The sequence below is a fragment of the Athene cunicularia genome (genome assembly GCF_003259725.1).
Source record: "Athene cunicularia isolate RWA chromosome 26 unlocalized genomic scaffold, athCun1 chr26_part1, whole genome shotgun sequence".
Lineage (NCBI taxonomy): Eukaryota > Metazoa > Chordata > Aves > Strigiformes > Strigidae > Athene > Athene cunicularia.
In genome coordinates this window covers 585,492-609,517 of record NW_020799136.1, presented here as the reverse complement: position 1 = coordinate 609,517, position 24,026 = coordinate 585,492, and the positions used below count along the sequence as shown (strand labels likewise).

Sequence of the window (24,026 nt, the reverse complement as noted above, 5' to 3'; positions counted from 1 at the left end):
AAAAAAAAAAAAAAAAAAAAAAAAAAAAAGGGGGAAACCCAAAAAGAAGAGTTTGCAGCTGGGAGGTCAATTTGGCACCTCTCAAATCAGAGCCTGGCGAAGCACATCGGGGCTTGGGGGTAGGAGGGGGTGAGCCCATCCCTCCAGCAGGGACCCAGCAGCAGCCCCCCACCCTTCCCAACTTACCAGATAAAGCCCAGCTTTGGGATAAAACCCCAAAGCACCCACCCAAGCACTGGGGGAGCAAGGGGGACTTGAAAGCACACGCAGAATTGGGGCCAGGGAGGACACCCAAACTTTCCCACCATTGACCCCCTCCAGGTTGCCAGCGGCCCCGGCTCCTGTTTCTGGCCTTGCGTTTTCAGCCAGAACAAGATATTCTCTGCACACCGCATCGTTTTGGTTTTTGTTTTTTTTTTTTCTCATAGTTTAAAGGCCTGACTGCAACATGGAGAAGATGTAGGCATGAGCAGAAAAGTTTGGCAAGCAAGGGTCAGAGGTAAGGGCGCTCCCTCGCGAGGAAGTGTTGCTTTTATTCCAAAGGAGAGGAACACCCGGAGCTCAAAGGTGTGCCAGCGTGGGTTACAATCCTCTCTGCTAATCACAATAATAATACCGTAGCAAGTTAGCTGGCTTGCTCAGGCATTCTTCTTTGGGGTTATTGATTTTTAAGGAGAACATGGCTTCCAAAGCAAAATAGCAATAGCGAGCACTTGTAAAGCTGTTCCCACGCTCAAAGCAATATGCAAACATTTACAGGCCGTTTAAAGCATCCCACTGAACCACTCCGGTGAATAATCCTTCCTGATTTACTGCCAGCTAAACCAGAGGAAGCCGCGGGACAGGGATGTCACTGGTGCTGCGCAGGGAAATCGCGAGTCCTCGGTGGGCATCAGGGCTCTGCTTTTCCCTGGGGTAGAGCCCCACCGACCTGTTAAACTCATTAAACGGAGCTACAAAGGCAAAGCACGGACAGGCTGGTCTGGCTTTCCAGAAACAAAAGGTACGTGGGGATGTAAAAGCCGCCCCCCCCAATCCTTTGTGCAGGGAACAGCTCCGCTCCCCCAGACCCCGGGGTCTCACACCGGTTCCTCTGAATCCCCGTTCAGACCTGCCACTGTGATGCCACTTTCCAACCGTGTGGCCATTTCAATCTTCAAATTAATGAGGCTTTGGCTGCTAAAAGGAAAAACTGATTTTTAAATTTTTTTCTTCTTAAAACCTGTGGTGCTGAGCCTGCTTTGCTGGCGAGGTTTCGTTCCACTGGCCCCCTCACCCCAGTAAGCTCCAGCTGGAGACCCCACACAGCTCCCGGGGGTCTCCCAGCCCGTACTGGTGGCTGGGACAGCAGCACTGTGGCTCTCATCAGACTGGGTTTCAGAGAGTTGAGTTTTTTTTTTTCCCCCTAATGTCCACATTTGGGTCACTGACAATTCTGGGGAAGGCATCTGGATAAATCCAAATGGGTGGATTCTGCTGTCTGTTACCCCAAGGCAGAGGAGTGAGAAGTGCCGCTGGCTCCCAGCAACAGCCTGAAGAGCACGGGCTTTAGAGTGCTCCTGCACAGACCTGCAACCGCTTAAGGGAGTTTGGGAGTGCCACAAACGCTGTCTCCTAAAAACATCTTTCCTAGAGAAAAAAAATGAGAGGAAAAGAGGCACGGTGAGGAGGGCAGAAGCTGAGCAGGGTTGGAACAAGCAGCTCTGGCTACTCGACAGGCTACAGCAGAAAAGGATCCTTTATTTGCTAAGATACAGAGCAATATTTCTTCCCCCCAGAAACACACCGTGGTTGCACCTGCGAGGAAGATGAAACGCTGTTATTTCCTCTACAAGATGAACAGCCACCTCTCTCCAGCACGCAGCCGGCCAGCCTCTTGCTGTTAAGAAGTCCAATTCAGAGGTGAGCAACTCCACCCTGCTCCAACACCTCGTCTGTCAAAGCCAGGAGGATTTGTTTTGCCCGCTGCTGGCCGGCAGCTGCTGTTTGCCCAGGGCAGGCAGGGCGAGGGTGAAGGATCTCGCCAGCACACAGCAGCCCCTGGCACACAGGATGGATGCTGATGCTCTGCTTTCTGCAGCTCCTGCGCTTTGGAGCATGTTGGGACAGGTCGCTTTTGTTGGCAGGGTGCAAGGAAAGGTTACATAGAGAGAGGACTGTGGGGGCAAGAGCCAGAAACTTCCCTGCAGGCTCAAGACTGGCAGAGGTTAGCAGCGAGTCTAATTGCTGCTTTTATAGCAGGACAGAATGGAAACGGCTGCTGGGTGGAACCCAGCTGGCCGTGACCCTGGACACCAGCCCTGCCTAAAGCTGCTCCTAGAAACAGGCAGGGAACAAGCAGGGGCAGGACCAGAAATACACCCAGCCCTGCCCTCAGCCAGCAGACACTCGTGTCAGGGGTGGGGGAACCAGCTCTGATTCTGTTCAGATGCCACAGGTGGAGTTTTATTGTTTTTCTACAAAGCAATCAAGATGCTCTTCATTATGAAGCCACATCTCCTCCTCGGTAAGCAACTAGGGCTAAATCACTGCTGGGCATCTGCGGGGCCAATTTACACCACGGAAAAGCAGAGCATGCTCATCCATCTTCCTCCCGATTACGTGCAGCCTCCTGATCCCCCACCAGCACCGTCACCCAAGGGGCAAACAGGGAAAACCAACACCCAACTACGGGACTCGTGTCCCTTGGCGCAACGTTTTTTGTGCTGGATGTAAAGGTCGGGTCTGCACAGCCTGGAGACAAGGAGATGAGAGCTGGGAGGAACCCGCCCGGTGCCAAGCGTGGCCGGCGGGTGCCCTCTAGTGAGCTGCCTCTCCGGGGAGCTGGGCCTGTCGGGGTGCAGCCCCAGGGCTGCGTTCATCCCACTGCCAACACAACCAGCATTAAAAACAGCTGGAGAAGGGCTAAGGAACCTCCTGGCACTGCCACGAGCAAACGACGCGGTGGTTGCCCCTCCTGGGAACCTGGAGTGGCTGCGGGACTGGGGAACCAGCGTAAAACCAACCCACCAAGTTACTTTTTCAAGCTGGAGGTGAAGCCTAAGCCCTTCCCCTGCTGCCATTCCTGCTGTTTTCTGCGAACACATACATTCATCTACAGCCTCCCAACTCAAGACAGATGCACCCTAGGAAGAACCCCCCTCTCTGGAAAGGTGGACCTGCAGGAAGATCACAGGCTGCTTAACTGGTAACAGGCTTTTACTTAAAAGTTTTGTTGTTGTTTTTTTTTTTTTCCCCCCGAAAAGCAGTACAAATGAAAAAAACAAACGTTATCATAGAACGCGCTCAATTTAATTAAAGTCATTATGCGCAGGACACAAAAACAGGTCATCAATTTTGTGAGGCATGCCTTATTTTAAATAGTGCAAACACACTGATGTTGAGCCAGCGCTCCCGCCCGTTACTGCAGGGACTGTGTGGGCGTGTATCGAGACGTGGAGTTTTTCTAAACAAGAAAAATATATCTGAGAACAACGGGCTGCAGGGAAAGTGGTGGGGAGATGGAGCAGGAAATCACTCTTTCCAGAACAGCAAGTCTTTATCTTTGTCAGAGGTACAACATGTTCCTGCCTTCTTCAAGTATCTCCTCAGAGCGATCCTCAGATGCTGTTATGTTTTCTAGGAGCTGGAGACTCTGAAGATAATCGCCGAGCTCAGCCGGCTGCACCGTCCTGAAGCCCCGCTCAGCGACTGGGGCAGGCACGGGGCATCCCCACAGATGTGTGGGCAGCAAGTGCACATCGCCGGGGTTAAAAACAGCACAGAAAAACGGGGCTGCAACCACAACAGCTGCCTGTATCCCTCAGAGTAAGGTGCAGAGGGGTGCGAGGTGAGCCCAGGGGGTGGGGAACCCCACCGGTGCTGCTGGCCAGACACTGCCCTGTAGCCACAAGCAGGGTCTCGCCTGTTTTTCAAAGGAGCAAGGAAAATTCCAGACACTGTAGACTGATAGCTGCAGAAGGATTTCCAGAGCACAGAAGTGGCTGTCTGAAGGTCACCTGTGCTTCTGGAGCTGTTCCAAACGCACAGTTTATCATCCCCGTTATCATTTGTAGGTCTCATTCTTGCCCTTGACAGAACAGCCTCACAGTTATTTCCTTCTCAAGGATCCTGGGGCTGCTTCCCGACGCCCAGGCCTCCAGGGGTTTTGCTCAGTTTACAAAGACAGAACGGAGACCAGTGCTCTGGCTCTCCCTTCAATCACTGGCACCTTCCAAAAGGGTCAGCCTTCACCGAAGGCCTCTAGTGAGAGCATTTTGGTTTTTCTTCCAGGACCAGAAGATGAAGCTCAGCAGAGGCAGCAGAGGCAGAGTGTAAGCAGGAAAAAACAAGGTACCCTGATGGGTTTTGAGCCAGTTTCCACTCCATTTCCACTCCTGTTTGTCCAACAGTCACTTTTTCTCTGCAAGGGCAGCTTCTCCTTAACAGATACAATCTATGCTGGATGCAGAAGGATGAAGCAGACCCTGGCAAGCTACATTATGGTTTCCACCACAGTCGTGCACCACAAACAATACGTAACACAGGCAGGAAGTTCATCGCAGTCTTTGTGGAAACACTCACTGTTCAGAAGAAATAAGCACTCTGGGGAGCTGCTCCAAAGGATCTTTGTAATTCATGTAGCAGCTCTGTTTAGGCTAAACTGGCTCGATAATACATCTCAGCGGAGGAGGGACGCTGAGACTTCTGAAGAGAGCTGAAGAAAAGGCTGATGTGCTGTGTGTCAGTAAACGAGTCACTGAGTAACCGAGAAGAGGCACTTAAAATGGAAATACTGGGCAGTAAAGGCAACGTGTGCACCTCTGGTTGTCACTACAGTTCACGTGCAGGTATGGTTTCACACCGCAGAGCACTACAGTTGCTGAATGGACTATACAGTTGTGAGCATCATGGTTCTGACTGTATTTAAATACCCACTAAAGAAAGAAATCTGCTGCTTCTGGGGATAACTGGTGCCAAAAACTTCTGGCTGAAAAGCAGAGGGATCTAGTCAATGAAACCTGACCTACAGGTACACTTGTGCCAGTGTGACTTCAGCAGGTTCCCGAGGAACCACAACCAATGTCACTGGAGAAAAAAAAAATTAAAAAAACCCAAACAACCAAACAGTGAACCATATAAACCTTTTTAGTCTGGGCACTGAAAGACAGCTGCGCTCAATGCTTCTCCTAACAGCCATGCAGCAACGACTGCTAAAGATTACCAAGGACCTCTTCTCTCATATTGCACTTCATAGTAAAACCACTGTAAGAGAACAGAACTGTCAGCCACTACGAGACACCGACAAAGCTCACACTATTTCAGGTAAATGCTCAGCTCCTCCAAAACAGGGGTTTCTGAATTAGGACTCCACGTTAACGGCCATGTCCGTAGGAAAGGAAAGTAATAGCACTGCCTGGCCAATTCTCATCTGTGCTGCAACGTAAGTATTGTAGTCGAGTGCTTTGAGCGAGTTCTTCAACCCATAACTCAAGACTGCACTTCCTTAAAAGTGTCAGAAGAACAGTTCTTGGCAAACTGCGTTCAGGCTTGGATTTAAGTTAAAGCAGTATAATATTCTTCTGGTTTTCTCCTGCACTAAAACTCCCTCCCCACACCCCCCACCCCCCCAAGCCCAAGCCACAACTTGGGCACTTACAGCTACACACAATGTGCTTGCGCTGCTCATAGCTTATTCTTCTATAGGAAGGAAAATCAGCTGTTACACTGGGATCTCTTATGTCCACTAACTATTTCAGTTAAAAAAAGAATGAAAAACTTGACAAATGCACGTTGTAAACACCGTGGTTATACGGAACAAGAAGACACAAAGATCGTCACACTGCAAGTTATCTTGCAGACTTGCTTTTTATCACAAACTGCCACACTGACAACAATTTTCATTTAATAAAAGAAGCTGCGTACAGATCCCCGTAGGATTTTGGTAGGGATATTCAATCCCATTACTGGAACTTATTTCCTGACTATTGGTTGGGTTGTTTTTGTCATCAACACAAATTACACGCTTTTCAGTGTGGTCGGATCTGAACAATTCAGTAGAACTGCTTTTAGCAAAACGTTTCGTTCTTAGGTGCAATCGGTTTGAGGGGGAATTCACAGTATTCGGAAGTGCCACAAAGTGCCACAACGCACCCTGCTGAGCCCGAGACCCTTAAAAAGAAAGAAACTACCTGAAAAGGGAAGAAACTACCTGGCAGGAACTCCATTTTGGTGATTCCAGGCAGTGACGCTGCTGATCTTAGCATGATTAAAGTGCATCACCAGCAACTTAACAGCCCTTTTAGTTAAGGGAGCAATAAGTCAGCTTTTCCATGTGGATAGATTCCCATGGACTTATAGATAGTGCACTACCCTCCCGTTTTTAAAATACAAACTGTAAATAACAACCAACAACAATAGTCTAAATGACCGCCAACAGAGAAATAATTGCAATACTATGCAAAACAGAAGGTGGATCTGCCTTTTGGCAGTGACAGGCAGCAACTGCATATAGCACCTACTCTGATATCTTGGCAGAAAAACACCTTTGACATTGCAGTTTGCTGGGACCTTCCAGCACACACCTGACCTGCTCGGGCTGGGCCAGCACAAGGAGTGTGGAAAACAGCCTAGAGAAGCACCAAGGTATGAGCACTCCCTTCTCTTTTATTTTTATTCAGGTGTAACTTTCTAGATTAGAGAGGGAATTAGAGAGAAGATGACAAAACAGGGTTTATTCTACACTCTGTATTGAGTTCAAATGCCTGTACACCTGAAAGGTGAAGGCACTATTGCTGCTGCTGCGTGCTGCAGGCCCTCCAAACCCTGGAGAGCAGGAAGGCTGAGAAGATGTGAGCACACTCTACGAACTCGGAACAGGGTTAGACGTTTTCCAACTGCCAGTTCTAGCTGAGTTTTAACAGCCACTACAGCAACCATACATAGCTCTGAAGGACAACATAAAAGCTGCCAACAGATTTGAAGCATTAAACCACAGGGAAAGAAAAATTAGTGAAGAAAATGAAAAAAAAAATAACACCAAGCACAGCCCATAGACTAACCAGCTGCAACTGGTGTTTTACGGGACTTAATTTTTTCCCTCAAAGGCCCATATCCTGCCTTTAAAGCCATGCTACACTCTAAAGTGAGCATCTTCTATCTAGGCTGGCCTCATGACATGAGGCAGGTAGAAGCTGCAATGGTGCTGTAAGCACAGAGCTATGAGAACATCCCGAAGCATGCACAGAGCTGTTATAATAATTTAATCCAGCTGGCACAGATACTGAGCTAAAGCTGGACGGGCCTCCACAAAGCCATGCAAGAGAACACAGAACTGTACTAAAATGGAAAAAAGAATCTAGAGAAATTAGAAGATCCAATAACAAAGCGAAGTATATATAACACCCTATTCTTTTGCAGTTTGATATGTGACCTGAGATAGCTATGGATTAAAATTTGGGAGAATTTATTTCAAGTCTGGGAGCAAGAGGACCTTTACTTTATCTAATAAATCTACATTAAACAAACAAACAAACAAAATCAGAAGCCAGGTTATTTACTTCTCACCGTCCTCAGGAGAGCTGATCCTTGGAAAAATGGCTTATCTAAATTGCAAAGTCCTCTGTCTACCCCTCCCTCCCACCCTCTTTCCCAGTCCTGTGTATATATCTATATATATCTATATATATCTATATATATCTATATATATCTATATATATCTATCTCAGATGCAGACTTCCCCCTCAGAAGGCATTGCACAGGGTTTGACTTATTGGAGATCACCATTCCAACAGCCAAAATTATAAACTCTTTCCAAAACTTCTTTTCTTCAAGGACCAGTTGTCAGAACAGCGAATCCTAGTGACACCACTGGGCTGAAAATATTAAATTTAGACAATTTCAAAGCTGGGGCATTGATGCCAACGTGCCAGTCACTCCCTGCTCCCTGTGGGCTTTAATTCAGACGGACATTGAAAATTTATTGCAGAAGATTCCTCAGTGTTCTTGCTCAGATTTGAATCTTGTTTCTCTTTGGTATTCACTGGCCGAGCTCTGAAGTTAGGGTGCGAGTGCAAGAAAATCTTTGTGCTATCTTTTGGTGGAGAAGGCCTGAACTGGCACAACTACCCCATAAAGATCCTGATCACCATCTCAATCTCCTTCCTGCACACCGGGCAAGGTGATCTCTTTTTCTTCAGCATCTTTGCACATTTGAAACAGGCCACAAGGTGAGCAGTCCTTCCATGGACAATATTCCCATCCCGTGGTCTGTGATGGCATAAGAAGCAAGGATTTAGTAATTTTTTAATACTCTCTAAAGATTGTATTTCTTCCTCCTTTTTATGCTCAGCGAAATGCAACAGGGACTTCTTGCTTTCACATTCTCGTGCCAAATCCAAAGACTCAATAGAGCTGCAGGGATCTACATGGGATTTGTTTTCTACCACGTACAGGTCTTTGGGTTGGCCGACTGGAGCAGAAATAGTCCTCCGGCAGTCTGGGACATCGATCCCTTCATCATCATTTTTGTTTTGCATAGCATCAATGTTGGACAGAGAAAGAGAATGAGCCAGTTTGGGACAATCTGAGTACCAGTCTTTCCGTAAGGCCCAGCAGCGGTAACAGTACCGTTTGCCTGGAGAGTTAAATTTCTTGCATTTGGTGCATTGCCAGCAGTCCTGAGGAATGATTGAGGCAGACAAAAACAGCACCAAGTTAGCGTATTCTTGCATACAACTTGTTTCCTCTACATAGGAAAAGCAGCAAAGAAACTTCATCAAAAAAAGGACGTTTATTACCGAGTATAAGCTGGTGAATGCGTGACTGCTAGTTTGCTTATCAGCACCTCAGAAAGCCTAAAGAGAATTTTACCACCCCTGTGCATTTTACAGATGCAGATCTCTTAAGCATTAAAATCTGTCCTTCTTTCCTCTCAGCCTTCAGCACTCTGGAAGAATACAATGTTCTCAAGCTGTGCTTGAATTTTTATTGAATTTTTATTGAATTTTCAGTATCTCACTCTAAATTCAAGGGTAGAGCTCCTGGAATCAGTCAGGAATGTATCTCCCAGACTCACTAATCACTTAGCATCTGTTCAATCTGCACAACTAATAGCAACTTACTTGATTACCCCACACAGCAAGGGCAAGAGCTGCCCAAGTTCAGAGCTATATGATTCAGCTGTCCAGTGCCAGGGACATCTTAATTTGTCAAGGATGCAGAGTCTAGAATATTATGCTAAAAAAATTTTGGTGTCATCAGCTGCAAAGAGTATCACGATACACTTTCAGTGACTTACAACAAAACCTCAAAAGGCAGCCTGCAGGCCTGGGAGACAAAAAGGACAGATGAAAGAACACAAATTTCATGTCCCTCCACATCCATCATGAGGGAATTCAGAAGAGGAATGAGGTAGTGGGGAGGGGTGACAACCCAGTAACTACTGCTTACTTTCCTTCCAACTTGTTTTTTCATTTAAACAGGGAAAAGAGCTGTGGTCTGTCCTTAGAGGCACTGCAAGGGCAATGAGGTTATACCAGCAGGCAGACAGGCTCTCCTCCTGACAAAGGCCATACAAGCATCTCTGAAGTGGATTTTCTTCTCATCCCAGAGACCACCACAAAACAAGTGACAGCTTCAGAGTTGGCCTGGACACTGAGGACTCAGTGGAACCCTGATCCTGATACAGAAATTTCCACTAACAAGGGTTGGGGTTTTTTTTTTTTTGAGTATGAGCACTTCAGTGATTACAAAGAGCCTACTTTAGATTTCCCAATCTCTGCAAAGGACTGTACTCCAGCTTTCCTTTCAGAGGACAATACTGAGTTAAAACATGCATGGATATCGCTAATACTAACTGCACATAGCATTAGACTGACCATGCTGTAAACTGAGAGCCTAATCTTCATCCTCTTCCTGGGTGTGTGAAGGGACAACTTAAATCATGAGTAAAACGCCAGCGGATGCCCACGCTGACATTACGTTACCTGGGCACAAAAGGGATGAACAATGTAGAAAAAAAGGAGCCTGATCTCCTGGTCAAAAAACCCTCTTAGCTAAAAAACATATAAATTCTCTCACATTGCCATAAAAAGTGGCCAAAATCATGAAAGTTCCAGGACTGCCCTGTGGCCCGGAGAGAAAGTCGGTGTTTTTGAGCTGGGCAGGTCAGAGCATTCAAGGGCTGTCAGCACTCACTGCCCATCCAGTTTAGAATTTATCAGAGCCCTGAGGGGTCAGGGCCAGACCAGGTCAAGCCAACTTCTCTACACTCCTTCAGATAGGTTAAAAAAAAAAAAAAAGCTTTTTTGGCTCGATTTTTTCCCCTTTTTTGGCCTCTGAAACCCTTACAAGAATCAGCTTCTCCTACCAGATCCAGTAGTAACTGTAGGACGAGTTTTTCCAACTACAGCTAGGATGCAGCACGCTCCAAGGCAGGAACGCTGACCTGAAGGATTCCTACCTCAGATGCAGCTTCTATATCTGTGTCGTCACTTAAGCACTGAGAATCCTCCAAGTCATGCACACATTCATCCTCTGTTACCTGGAAAGAGTGGAAATGTTGTTAGAGGGGCACAATAATCTCTGTTTCTGAAGTGCCTGGCACTGTGCACCAAACCTAAAATGACTATATAATTGCCATGATAATTAAGTCATTTCTACAAGTGCATGAAGAGCCATTTTATGCACTGTATCTATTCCAGGACGTTGACAACTGTTGCTGGGCTGGTTTACAGTTGTATTTGCCTGTGGTCAACTCATACCTCCCTCTGATGCACACGAGAATCATACAAACATCAACAGATACACACCTGAGTGGTCCTACTAATTTCCAAGCCAGAAATCATGAACTCAATCATTTTAACACACATTTGATTAATTACCCGTGACCAATTTCACTAGCACCTCCACTAGCAGACTCCAGCCAGCCTATCGTACACTGAATGGTAACAACATAAACTGAGATTTTCCTCTTCAAGTTTTTCATTTACGAGTCTTACAGATATTGGTTAGAAATACAGTAAAGTTGCTGCTAGAGTTTTCATTTTAAATTAATTTTGTGCTTTGAAAATACATGCATTTAAACCAAAACTCAAGGAGACTGACTACACAGGAAAGCTATCACACCACGCATGGAATGGTGACAGCCTTTTCTAAACAGTTTAGACTCTGGATGGTTACAAATTTAGCTCCTTCAAAATCAGCACAGCACCATGAGCTCAATTCTACCAGGCCAGCGGGTGGAACATATGCACTGTGGCTGTTCAAAGAGGTACCTTTTTGTCATCTTCTTTCACTTCTTCGCAGTCAACCACTTCTACCTTGACTGCAGCACTGCTCTGATCCGATGGAGATTCGTTGAGGAACCACAAGTCATCAGTAGTATCTGAAACAACAGCAGTGTCGATGTCCTGTTGGAAAAGAAAGAGACCACTTAGAGCTCAGGTTAGCAGCAGCAGCAGCACCGCGGCCATCGCCACAGCGAGCACCTCTCCCCTTTTCCTCACTAACAGCCTGGGCAGCTTCTCCAGTCACCCCTGGGAGAGAAAGGGGCAGCTCACTACTCTCACAAGACGCCCAACTTTTCTCAAGCAGCGCTCTGCTCATTCCCCTCACCAGCCAGCCACCACACTACAGCCAGCTGCACCGCGTTAATAGCGTTCAACCCAGAAGAGGGGCAACTCCTGAAAATACAACCAATGCTCTGGAGTGCAGAAGGACCTCCAAGGGCTGAACACAGCCTTCAGAGAGCACCTAGTTTATTTAAGAACACTAAAGGTAACCAACCACCTGATGTGAAAGGCTGGGACAGGAACACACAAGGGAGAGGCTGAAAATCCTGGAGTGGGAAGGGGAAAAAAAGAACAAGAATATTTTATTTACTTGGAACCCAAAAGAGGAAAGGAAGAGAATACAGCACACCTATTTAAAATGTCTACACACCTGGTTAGTCTGAATATCTGTTGATCCATTACTTCTGGACTTGTAATTGCTTCTGAGGTTGCCTAAAAACCACCATGGAAGACCAGCTACATCCCATTCCTCAAACACTAGGTCCAGCTTAGGCTTCTTGCTTTTAGAGAGGTTTTCTATTAAGTCTTTGTCTGTAAGAGCCAAGTAGAATCTAAGTCATGCCACACCTACATTATTTAAGAGACTAGCAGAGAAAAATTTGGCCCCATTCGATTTTAAAAGTCTTTTCTTGCTCCTTCTTACAGCCAGTTACTGCTCAGAGCTTTGGGGTTTGTACGAGTGTGCTGGGATGTCAGATCTGCCGCACGTCGGTACTCGTGGATCTACCCAAGTGAACCTGGCAAAACAGTCACTGCACAGCCATCAGAGGTCAGAGGAGCATCCCGGTGCCTCCATAACAGTACACGTTCTCTTTAGCTTTACCTTAAGACTCAATACAGAAACACAAACACTTCTTTCAGAACTCTAAACCAAGTCAACACTGAGTAGGTTTCCTGAGCGACTTTAGATGCAGAAAGAACTGGTTTGAATTTAGTTCAAATTTCCAGTGATGGGAGGTCCTGAATCCCCAAACCAGGCTCAAAATAGGAAGCTGGAAGGTAAGAATCCATGCTCTGTAACCCCATGCTTCAGTCTCCTTTTTAGCCCATGCAGTTTAGTCTATGATCCTTAACTCAGCTTCTGAATTTCAAGATAACCTTGAATCTCTCTCTCTCTCTCTCTTCAGTGCCAAGAGTTTCAAAGGCACAGACAAGGACTGTTTCTACCTCTTTTGTACATGCAGCCAGGAAAATATCTGCCACTCTCATTTGATCTGCAAATACCCACACTTGCAAAGATTTGGTTTTACAAATTAGGTTCCTTGATATGAGAACAACGTGAGAATAGAAAGTAGAAAAACAGGAAAATTGCTTCTGTAACATCAGAAATCCATATAAGTGAACCAGCGAGAAATCCCCAGACATTAAAACAAAGGAAATGTCTAAATATGAAGGAGCTGTACTACACTTAAGCTGGATAGAAAAAAACATGTCATTGTTATTCAGTTCCCTGATTGGTTTGCAGGTAATGACTGCAGACAGCTCAGGCTGTGTTCTATGTAATCAGAGGAGAGAGTCCCTTGGGAAGATAAATAGATACAAGTATAATTTCAGCATTTAAAATACCCTTCAGCAAGGTCTGTACGATTTCTCATGGCATTGTTCAGTGATAGATGTGCTTTTGGGGCTTAACCTGCCATTTTATTCCAAGTGTTTGTTTATTTATGAGACCAAATACCCAAGCTTGAAAACACGTCTATCATAAAATACCTTTGGAGAACATTTGCTGTTCTCTCAATCTTTAGCATAAACCGATGATTTTTAAAGATTATATTCCACAACAGGTTTTTATTAGTCTCCCAACATCCTCCTCCAGCAGTTTGCTGAGGCAGAGCTCAACGTCTCACACCAGAGAAGGAGCAGAAAAGCCTGGACACATTGTGTTACTGCAGAAGGGCTGGCACTCACCTTCGTAATTCTCACATTTTTGCTCTGAGGTAGACAAAGCAGAAGAATTGCTTTCACCCTCCATGACGCCCGTGTCAGAACCTTCTTGCTGGCTAAACTGCATGAAGGAAGGAAAAAAAGAGATGTTAGTCTATCAGAGCTTATAGGGACAAGGGGATGTAGCACTTCCATTCCGAGTCACCAGCTGCAGTACAAGACCAAGAAGTTATGAAGAGAAATAAAAGTTTCTGAACAAAAACTACACACTATTAATAACCCTTTAGGAAGGCTAATGCATCTGTAATCAGCACAAAAAAAAAATATACTTGCAACCTAGGAAAAACCTTAAGATTGGCAGAAGTCCAAAAATTGCCATCTTTAATGCAGTAACTGTGATTTCTGTGACTCTCTGGCCCCTAATGTGAACAAACACCTCCCACATCAGACCACCCTTATCCTAAAATATACCTGGAAGCAAGTTTTGAATGCACAAAGATTTTTCCTAGGTTTCAGATTCTGCCTGAAAGCTTCTGAAAACAATCCTACTAAACACAAAACTTGTTCACACGTTTTAGAAAGCTTAATTATTTGGCAATTCCTACTCAGAGAGGGGATGGGAGAGAGGAGGGAAAGACACAGAATACAGAGCACACTGGAAGAACTGAGGACTAGAAGTGCTACACCCCAGAGAAACGCGCTCAGAGACTGGTACTCTGTTATGAAGAGAACAGAGAAGGGTCACTCTGTCCCTGCTCTGTGGACTCCCAAGAACTTTTCAGGAAGGTGAGGACCTGGCAGCCAAGCAGCACAAAGTTCTGGCAGTCCACCATGCACAGGTACAGAGAAGGGGCACTCTGTACAACAAAAGAAACCACCAGGCAGTGGGTTTACCTTCAGCTGGTCTTGGCTTGGCTTATCGACGCTCTGATCCTTTGCGAGATTCTGTGCAGCATCTAGATGGCAGGTAAAACAAAAGAAAAAACCTTCCCTGGTAATAACCATTCTCACAACACAGAGGGGTCTTCAGCAAGCAACCAACGAGCCAGGCTTGGCAGACCTCTAAGTAACCCTTTAGAGAAACAGAGCCCTTTCTCCCTCAGCGAGCTGGCCATTTCCTAGAGGCACGACTCCAGTATTCCCTAGGCTTCGCTAGGTGGGTATGGAGGCATTAGCCTATGGAATACAGAATCTATGCCTCCTTAGAGATGAAGCTTGAAGAAACCTCGCAGTATGTAAGAGCCTTCTTCCCAATGTGAAAAATCGTTTGGGTTTGGGTTGTTTGGTTTTTTTTTCTTCCTACAAGCTGTCCTGGCATCACAAGCTCTAGGTCGTTTACACAAGAAGTCTGCATGGAGGCAGAGCGTGGGGACTCTCACTTGAAGGCTGGATCAGGTCCATGCTGAAGAAAGTGAACTGAGAAGAGTAAGATTTTTATAAATACCTGAGGAGACCATCTCTTCCAGCTTAGACTGAGACAGAAAAAATGCCTTCCTTAAAGGGTGTGGACATAAAGAACAATGACTAGACTAAAGAAGGGAAAATTCCATGAACAGCAAGCTCTTTCCTGGGTAACTGTATACACCCATAGCACAATTTAATCCAGATGATTACACTGGCCCCAAGAGCTAATTAAAAGGCCAACCTGAATAGCAAGACCAATCAAATTAACAGATAGCTTTCTACATAATGGGAGAGGTGAATTTAGGAAGTCTACCCTTTAGACAGAATGACTTGCTAGAGAACAGAAGATACAAGGATGGCTCCTGCTTGCTCCCCTTTCAATTTAGGGGAGAAATTCCCTGCAGAATGCCAGGCAGACAGGAACAGTCCTGTTCACACCATGAATCACGGCACTGACGTGAAGACACTGAAAACTGCTGCTCCAGGCAGAAAAGCAGACTACAAAGCGGTTCGTAAAACGGACCAAAACACAGGATCACAAAATGACATGGCTCTACCCCATATTCTTTGCCCTCCATATGTTAGTTGAGCTTTCCGTTTTTCCCTTCCATCACCCTAAGGCTTCTGCAGCCACTGATTATTTAATATCTGAAGGAAAAGAGAGGCCAACTGGCTCATCCCTAATTGCTTTGGCTCTGCAGGGCCATTAGAAGAGGTGAAGACTTACCCTTCTCGTACTTGATAAATAATGGAAACTAGTCTTAAACACTGTGTGAGAAGACACTCCACTTCGCAGAAGGCTCCTTTTTTGAAGCCAACATATACTACACAAAATGTCCATAAAGTGAGGTATTCCTAAATATACCTCATGCGAGTTACACTTGGGAGTGAAAGCTGGCCAAGGACTCCATCTGATAAAGAGCAGTATGTCAGAGCTTAGTCTTCATTATCAAGATGTACTGCAGTCACTTGTCTTTCTACAAGTGTGCTTAAAAGAAGTGGCCGAGATAATGTGCAAAATGATGTGCTGATAAGCACCGATTTGGCTAATGAATACAAGCAGCTATTACAAAACACGAAGACCTCTTTAAGCCCTCTGGCACTTCTACTTATTCCTATGTTGTGATGAAGGGTAAAAACCCTACCTAGAGTCATCCTTCCTATGCATCTGTCAAAGGTCTGGTCTGCCAAGCTCGTTTCGTTTCGTAGTCACACACATACACAAGCAGACACGGTGGTATAACTCAGTGATCATCTCCCTAAAGGAACTGCATTTCCTTTGGCAGGTTTAAAAATAGTTACACCATGACTGGACCATACACGCACACCCAGGCACACGCACACACCAAACAGAAGGGGACAGGGCAGCAGAGGAGAGTGTTCCGCTGGGATCCTTTGCTCTCCACATACACTGCCTACAGGGAAGAGGCCAGGACACCACCAGCGGGGGAAACAGCACTCACACAGTTATTCTGTAGGTAACGTGTTTATAGAGAGTCCACTTAGGAAGATGCTTCTACATAAAAAGAGAAAGGGGACCTCAGAGGCACCAATACGTGGCTCAAAGCAGAGGACTAAGCACTTCAGGACCATGTTTTCTCAGTTTCTGAACTCGCACAAGCTTTTATGTACATGTGCAAAACCAGACTAAGCCCTTATGGAGAACTAAGTCCATTATTATCTGCTTCGAGACCCCCAGGAAGGTACGGCACAAGACTCCACAGCGCTCCTGGTGCAGGTCCCTCATGATTTGCACACTTGTAGCTTCATCAGTCTTTTTTTCAAATTAAGATTACCAGCTGTACAATGGAAACTGGCTGCAAGGAAGCCATCAAGTGAGATTAATTTAAGAATAAATTTTAGTTTATGACTGAAGGACTTTTGATGTAGATAGATTTGATTTCTCTTATGAGCTGGGAAAGTAACAGTGACCTTTAAAGGTTCAAGTGTTCGATTAAAGCCCAGACATCTTTGGCTTGCAAAACTGGGCTGAGTTTCCAGCACTCATCTTCAATCTCAGGACTATGAAACGAGGTGAGAGCAAGAAGTCACAGCATGCTATGAAACTGAGAAAAGGCTGAGAAATCAGTAACAATTTGGATGGGATACTTTAGCCATGTTGATTTATACATCCACAGTATTCAGCTCTGTCAACGTGCTTCCAGACAACGTTTCTGCTGCTCCGAGGTTTGGCCACGTTACTCAAACAGCTAACTGATTTCCTATCACAGCTACTGATGGTGGTGGACACACAGGAAAGACACATACTCAAAGAGATTGTCTTGTCAAAGCCTTCATTAGCAGTTTGTTCCAACTTCAGAAACATTTCTCTTTTCTTGAGTATCATTACTTACCCAAGTTACATCAACACTACATTGAATATACTTGCCCATACTGTGACAAACCTACCTGCCATTGCAGCAGCAGTCAGGTTCCGTTTCAACATGTCATAGACTGGGCTGTGGGAAAGAAGGCAACAGTTAATACAAACAGCATTACCCTTTTAAACCAAGGACAGAAATCCCTTTTTATTATCCAGAGACACACTGGGGAACTGCAGTGGGGCTTTTCTGCCACTCCTAAATGCTTGCTACAGAGAAGTCTAGATTAGAACTTAACTGAAGGAAGTGGTTTTTCGCTTAAGTATGAGAACAAGGGCCTGAGAAGATGCAGGAAAAGAAAGGAGAAAAAGATGTCACCTCAAGCAGCTCACTGCCTGGACCATTCAGAACTGGCTTTTCAGAACAAAGAAGCTCAACTCAGACTTGTCAAATGCATTACCAATAAGGCACTGAGCAGGGCACTTGGTATTCATGGAGGTTTATGTGACAGAGAACAGAAAGTGACACCAGGAGTCTCCTGTCTCAGAAACCACACGTTAAAGGTGACTTTTTCCTACCTTGGGTCTTTTACAGAGAAGCTCTCCAGCCCCAGCAGCTCTCCCAGCTGATCGCCTCCACAATAGACCATGTGTTGCTGTCTTTTGTCATATAGCTGCCTCACCATTATATACTGTCCTAGGTAATGCATGACCTGTGGACACATACCATACCATTAGCCGTGTCTGCAGTTGAAACCAAAGCACCAAAGACCCTGGAAATTTGCTTTAGTTTATGATACTTGCCTCCTGCTACCCCCCCACATACAGTGCAAGTCAAACAGTACCTGCTTTGTATGCACATCTGCAACTCGTCGGTGCCTCCCAACCAAGGGGGAGTTATGCTTTGCCATACTGCTGTAAGGTTTGTAACTATTAACCCTCGACAAGAAGGAAAACTGAGTTGAAGATGGACAACAGCAGTCGCTCTGCTATCCCACATTAAAATGAACCATGACGTGGGGGACAGCACTCACCTCAGTGAGGGCTGCAGATGGAGACTGCTGCTGTTCATTTAGAGTAAAGAGGAGAAGGAAATAGGTGTGGAGGAGGCAGAAGGTGGACACAGTGAAGAGAATAAGCTGTTACTAAAGAATGACCACACTTACAGTGCTGTCGCTCAGTTCGCAAGATGCAAAAATAAGTGCATTAGTATCACAAAGAAGGGTGGGGAGGAAACATCCTCTGAGAGATAGGGGACACTGCCAGCTACAGCAAGGAATCCAGAGTTACAAGAGGAAAAAGCAAAGCACATCAAGCACAATACAGGCAGGTTCCACCCCTCCACTGCCCACCAAATCAACTCTCCTGGCTGACAGTGTCACCAAAAAGTTGCTATCAGTACTCCATTCGCTGCAGAAGAGCCTGCCTTAACTGAGTTAAAATGTTAATCTATACAAGTAACCTGCATTTAATACTCAACTCTTCCCATTTAAACCATTCAATTTGTTTTTGCAAAAATTTTTAGAAGCTAAATAAGTTATTTAAATGCATAAGTGTTTAAAATAAGTCACAGGGCTCTGCTGGAATATTTGACACATTCATAATGAAAAACCACTGCATTTAATTTTTTGCAGACAGGATACTCTTGTAAATCACAGTCAGTGTCATTTTTTTAATCTTGTACACATATTGCATTTTAATCTTAAAATAAATGAATTCACAGGGTCTCTTAGGTTTAGCTGACAAGCCATTTCAAGGGAAATTTAAAAGAAAAATATCAACTGGAATCCAATTTTTAAGGCTTGCATGCACTAAGCAGAGAGCAAGACAACTGAACAGTACCTCCTACGTTCTCTCAGGAATGTGGCTATCCCATCTCTCCTTTCTCTATAGAGGTTTCTGATTTTCCAGGATAAGTAATTCTCTTTAATATTTCACACTCATATTCCAATTCCTCCAGGAGATCTCAAGACAATTTATGATCAATCAAATCACGGGTAAAGTATCCCTTTTGCACAGATAGGGTTTAGAAGTACAGAAAAAAAATAACAGCCAGTCCCATCCCTTCCCCACAAAGAGCCACCTCCCAAACAACCAGGGACAAGCACAATTTCAGTGCCTAGAAACTGAGCCCACCTCCTTTAGCGTGAAGGTTTCACCTTGGGCGCCCGCAACCTGCAGAATCTTCAGAAGCGGCGGTTTGGGTCGCAGCTAAAACACAAAAGCACAGGGTTTTGTTTGAATGCACGCCTGCAGATCACAGCTGACAAACCCAAGTTGCCCCAAGTCAAGCCGTGCAAGGCTTCACACCAAGCACAGAGCTGACAACCCTGGTTGGAGATGGAGGCCGTGGGGAAACACCGCTTGCCTCAGGCTAACCTGCTGAGGGCTGGTATTCTTTTTTACAAGTAATCTGCATGGACAAACGCTTAAAAAGAAGTCAGAAGGACTGGAAATCAGCACAGTCATTCTGACTCAAATGCCAGACAAAAAATAAAAACCCAAGGAATTTGGGCAGTCAGCTCTAAAGGCTTTAATCACTCACACTGTCCCATTAACTTTGATGTCATTCATCCTGTGAGGGGAAGACTGGAAACTCAGTCCCAGGCAGCATGCAACCAAAAGTACTGAGTCATGTATTCAGGAGCAGTGATGGTGCATTCAGATGGCCTGAATCTTCTCAATTAGTGCAGTGAACAAATCAGGCCTGCTCTGATCAGTCCTCAGATTTATTAGGATCCACGAATAAGCATATAATAATAAGATTGCATTAAACACAAGGTGTAGTTAATTAACACCAAGGATCAGAACCTGTATTTTCTGTGGATCTCAGTCATCCACCAAAATCTTTATTATATAAAATATAAAGCACCCCGGGAATGATGCAACTGCTCCACAACCCCTTTAAGTTTCACCCACACACCCAAGGAGCTTCGAGTAGCAGATGAGATAGATGATGCCATATAAAACAGCACCGAGTTTTAAATAGCTACTTCCCCCCTACGCTGCTACTTCATCTATTCCACGAGATTTTTAACAATTCCTAGGAGAGTGCCACCACATGATCTGATGCCTTGCGTTCCCTAAAAATGTCAGCAAGCCCTCACTCTTCTCTGAAAGCTCCACAATTGTGTACAATATTGGAATGCACGTTTCCCACACTGAATCTCTTCTGCTGTTCTCCTTGTCTATCAGATGCCAATAAAGCGAGGTATTTCAGTCTGTCACAGGACAGAAAGTCCAGTCCTCGGCACGTGACATGCTCTGCTGTTTCCTCTGCACAAGGTTTATCCTCTCAAGGCAATGTAATCTGTGCTAGCTAGTAAAGACCTTCACCTACCAATGTTAGGGGGGTTCACCTGTGTCTCACAGCCACCCCTACTTTCTGCCTATATAAAAGCAATTGCAATCTTCATTTCCCTTCTTAAAAAAAAGCAGAGCCTGGTTGCAGCCCTACAACATCTCCCCAGGAGACAGCTTGCGCTGCAGCACCATTTTCCTACTCAAGGTAAGGAAGAAGAGCAGGTTTTCGTTGCTTGTCATTAATGTAGTTTATCACTCAGCTACCACCAGTACCTTGGTATTTGTTCCGCTGTTTTCTAATATTGCAAAAAAACCCACCTCTGAACATGTCTGGTCTGCCTGTTTTCTCATTATTATGTTTGTTAAAAGCATTTTCAAGCTCGAACAGAACAGCTCATGTCCAGCCCCGAGTCTCTTTCTCAAAAACAGCCTTTTCACTACAAAAAAGCTCAGCACAACTGAAATAAGTGCTTGTATCAGCACATGGTTTTTTAATAAGATGAAATTATGTGTTTACATTCATTCATTTCTCTAATGACCACTCTCAAATGGATTTTGAAGTAACTTCTTATACAGCTCTCTCTGATTAAAGAAGTAACCTAGTCAGCGTGATTATTTTAAAATGGGCCCCTAGCTACCACAGTACAGCCAAAATGGAAGTGTTTATTCCACACTGCTTAGGACACTGAGTGTTGACAATATTTTGCTACTAATATCAGAGCCTATTTACTTTTTTTTTTTTTAATGCAGAGTGAATCAAATAAATAAGCATATACATCAGCTCTGTACAGAACTTGGCTACATTTCAAAGCTTCTAAAGTAAGCCTCAAACAGGAGGCTCGCTCAGCTTCCCATCAGCTTATTTCTACTCCTGCCCCATCCCCTCATACTGTGGAGATGCTTTTTACAATGGATTGGCTCTGGATGCCTGGCTTAGAGAAACCTTTCTGATTTTTTTTTTAGACTAGATTTCTACTGTTATTGTTCGCAAATGTCTCTTCTGCGACTGGCTGTCAACATGGTATTGAGCCATACTCAAACCACACACAGGCCATGTTGGCCTTGGCTGGCAGCTACAACTACCTTTTGTTCCAGGGACATTCTAGAAATAGTTGATAAGGGGAGAACAACACGTTCAATACGTACGTAAACTGACTCCAAAAAAGGAACGGGGATGCATTATTGACTAGACAGAGTTCAGCATACAAGCTTAAAAGCTTTGATACAAGTCAGAGTCCAGCACTAGGAGGAATGCTGTACGTGGAAAACTTCAAGTACAGGTCCAGTACAAAAATTTACACTACACAATGTGCATTATACAGTTTCTTGTGTGGCTAGTTTTAACTGCTTTTTCCCCTCCTCCCCCTTAAAACATTCATAAACCATTGAACTGATAGTGAAAGCTAACACAACTCAGGATAAAAGCCCTACTCCATTAGGCTAAATTCTTCTTACTTAAATGTGCTTGGAGAGCTTTGATTTGATGGAAGAAATCACTCCTTTAGCGAGGAAAAAGCAGGGAAGGTAAGTGGGAGAATTACCTGGTTAACTTGTCTGAGTGCGGTTCTGCAGGCGTTCTCAGCTGGTGGATGCTGGGCAGAGCTTGAAGATGTCATTGTGGCAGTGATTAGCTGTTTACAGCACAAACCTATAAATGAGAAGGTTCATGTACCAGTTAAACTGAGAAACCTGGTCTTGAGTTTAACTACTTCCACTTCTTAGAAGCTTCAGGAAACCAGCGTTTAAAATTAGCCCTGCATGCATATCTTAACTGACTGCTGTATAATGCTAATGTCACCTGCTTTGTCCAAAGCTCACCCTCTCTGTCCAAACGGGTCTGCTTTGTCCTACCCAAGCTGCATCCAGATGCCCAGTGCCTGACAAAGAGCCGTGTGAGAACTGGGACAGACCCGCTGTGGCACTGAGGATGCTTTTGGCTCTGCCCGTCTCTGAAGCGGCACAACGCGGTGAGGAGGAACTTGGGGACCTGCCAGCCTCCATCGGGCCCCTGGTAAACTCTTAACATGGTGAAGTCCTTGAGTCAGAGGTGGGGAAATAGAAGCTGAGTCACCATCAACCACAATGGAAATCTTCACAGGACAATAACCCCCCTGGTAACCCAAAAGGAAGAGCAGTCAGTGCTGATGGCAATGATTAACACATTCCCCACCTTATCCAAGAGCTGAAAACCTGCCAAAAGCTGCTGCAGCCTTCATCCCAAATGACTAGATGCAGGCTCTAAATTAACTAATTTTAACGGCATTATGGAGTAAGGAGGTGAAACGATCCTTTCCTGGAAAGGAACAAAAGGGGAAGTCCTGCAGCGATTTGAATTTGTCAAGCCCTACCAGTTTCAGTATCCACCCAAAGAGCACAGCTTCTTATGCAGAATAATCTGTAATGACTCATGTTCACAGCACAATTCAGTTTAATCTGCCCCACACAACAGGTTTGAAAACTTCTTTAAATATAAAGACAAAGGGTGGTGTAAATTATCAAGCCACTGGGAAAAAAAAAAAAAAGTAGTAATTTGAACCTGCTGGACAAGGAACTTAAGTCCTCATTAGTCTCAGCACTAAAGCTCAGTTCAATATACCTGTAAAATCGTTGTGTGTGTCCCTGGACCTAGTTACAATAAAATCTCCATTTCAGTGTGAATCTGGTTGCATTTCTGTAGGCAATACTGAAACAAGTTCAGCAACTGCCATTTTTGTAAACTTAAGGCTAGAACATGAGATGAAGTAGAAAGACTGGCTCCTGAACTTCCCTCCTCAGAGTCAACTTTGGGAAAGTTTTCACTGGAATCTGGAAGAAGTGTCAACTTCTAACCCATGCAGTAGTTTTAAATTCTATTTGAAAACGCGAAGCTAAAAAACTTTCAAAGCAATACCTAAATTATTTCACAGAATTTTCCAGATACAGTACATGAATTTGTTACTACTACATCAGTTATAAGGAATGTGAGTCAGTATGATTATATTAAAAAGTGAACGCTAGCAAAATAACCAGACTTATCCCCGAGGAATGTAACCAAACATTTCAAATGTAGACAAAACAGGCTGAACATCTATCTAGCAGGCAGTGCAGAAACCTCAGTAAGGGCAAAAATCTGAGCTTTAGCACCAATTCAGGTTACTGACCACTGGTAACCATTCAACCCCTATCCCTCCCCTGCCCCATCTAATAAAAGGGATTTAAAATTATTTTGTTAGAGGCTTCTGAAAGTTCTTACAGAGTTACATTTATCTGAAGTAAGGTGCTATCAGGAATAAAATCATTCTCAAAGATCAAAAAATATCTCTAAATACTTAGGAAAACTTGCTTATTACAGTTTGGTAAATGACATAGTGACCAGATCTCGGTAGTAACTCAAAATAAGTGACTACAACAGCTAAACCCAGTTCCATGTTATCAGAATCTTAAAATTTAACTCAGTTTTCTACTTGATAACGCCAAGCACACTGCAACACGAACTGCCCACAGGATCCTTTACACTTTGTAAGCAGAGCTGTACTTTGTACTAGCTCCAGACAAACTTACCACCCTTGAACTTCACTGCTAAA

General features: G+C 44.7%; 1 protein-coding gene across 2 annotated transcripts; it reads right to left on the bottom strand.

Moving 5' to 3' along the window:
* Window positions 1–3,353: 3,353 nt before the first annotated feature.
* Window positions 3,354–24,026, bottom strand: MDM4 (MDM4, p53 regulator). 2 transcript variants are annotated; one of them, XM_026864120.1, is made up of 11 exons: window positions 24,007–24,026; window positions 22,005–22,111; window positions 19,297–19,371; window positions 17,740–17,873; window positions 17,250–17,299; window positions 14,331–14,392; window positions 13,461–13,557; window positions 11,923–12,083; window positions 11,256–11,390; window positions 10,442–10,522; window positions 3,354–8,657 (listed from the first exon to the last, which is right to left on the bottom strand). In XM_026864120.1, the coding sequence occupies exons 2-11, from the start codon at window positions 22,077–22,079 to the stop codon at window positions 8,103–8,105; spliced, it is 1,425 nt and encodes a 474-aa protein (XP_026719921.1). In that variant the 5' UTR covers window positions 22,080–22,111; window positions 24,007–24,026; the 3' UTR covers window positions 3,354–8,102. The 2 variants fall into 2 exon arrangements, with proteins under 2 accessions (XP_026719921.1, XP_026719922.1); XM_026864121.1 differs by lacking the exon at window positions 24,007–24,026 and adding an exon at window positions 22,282–22,302.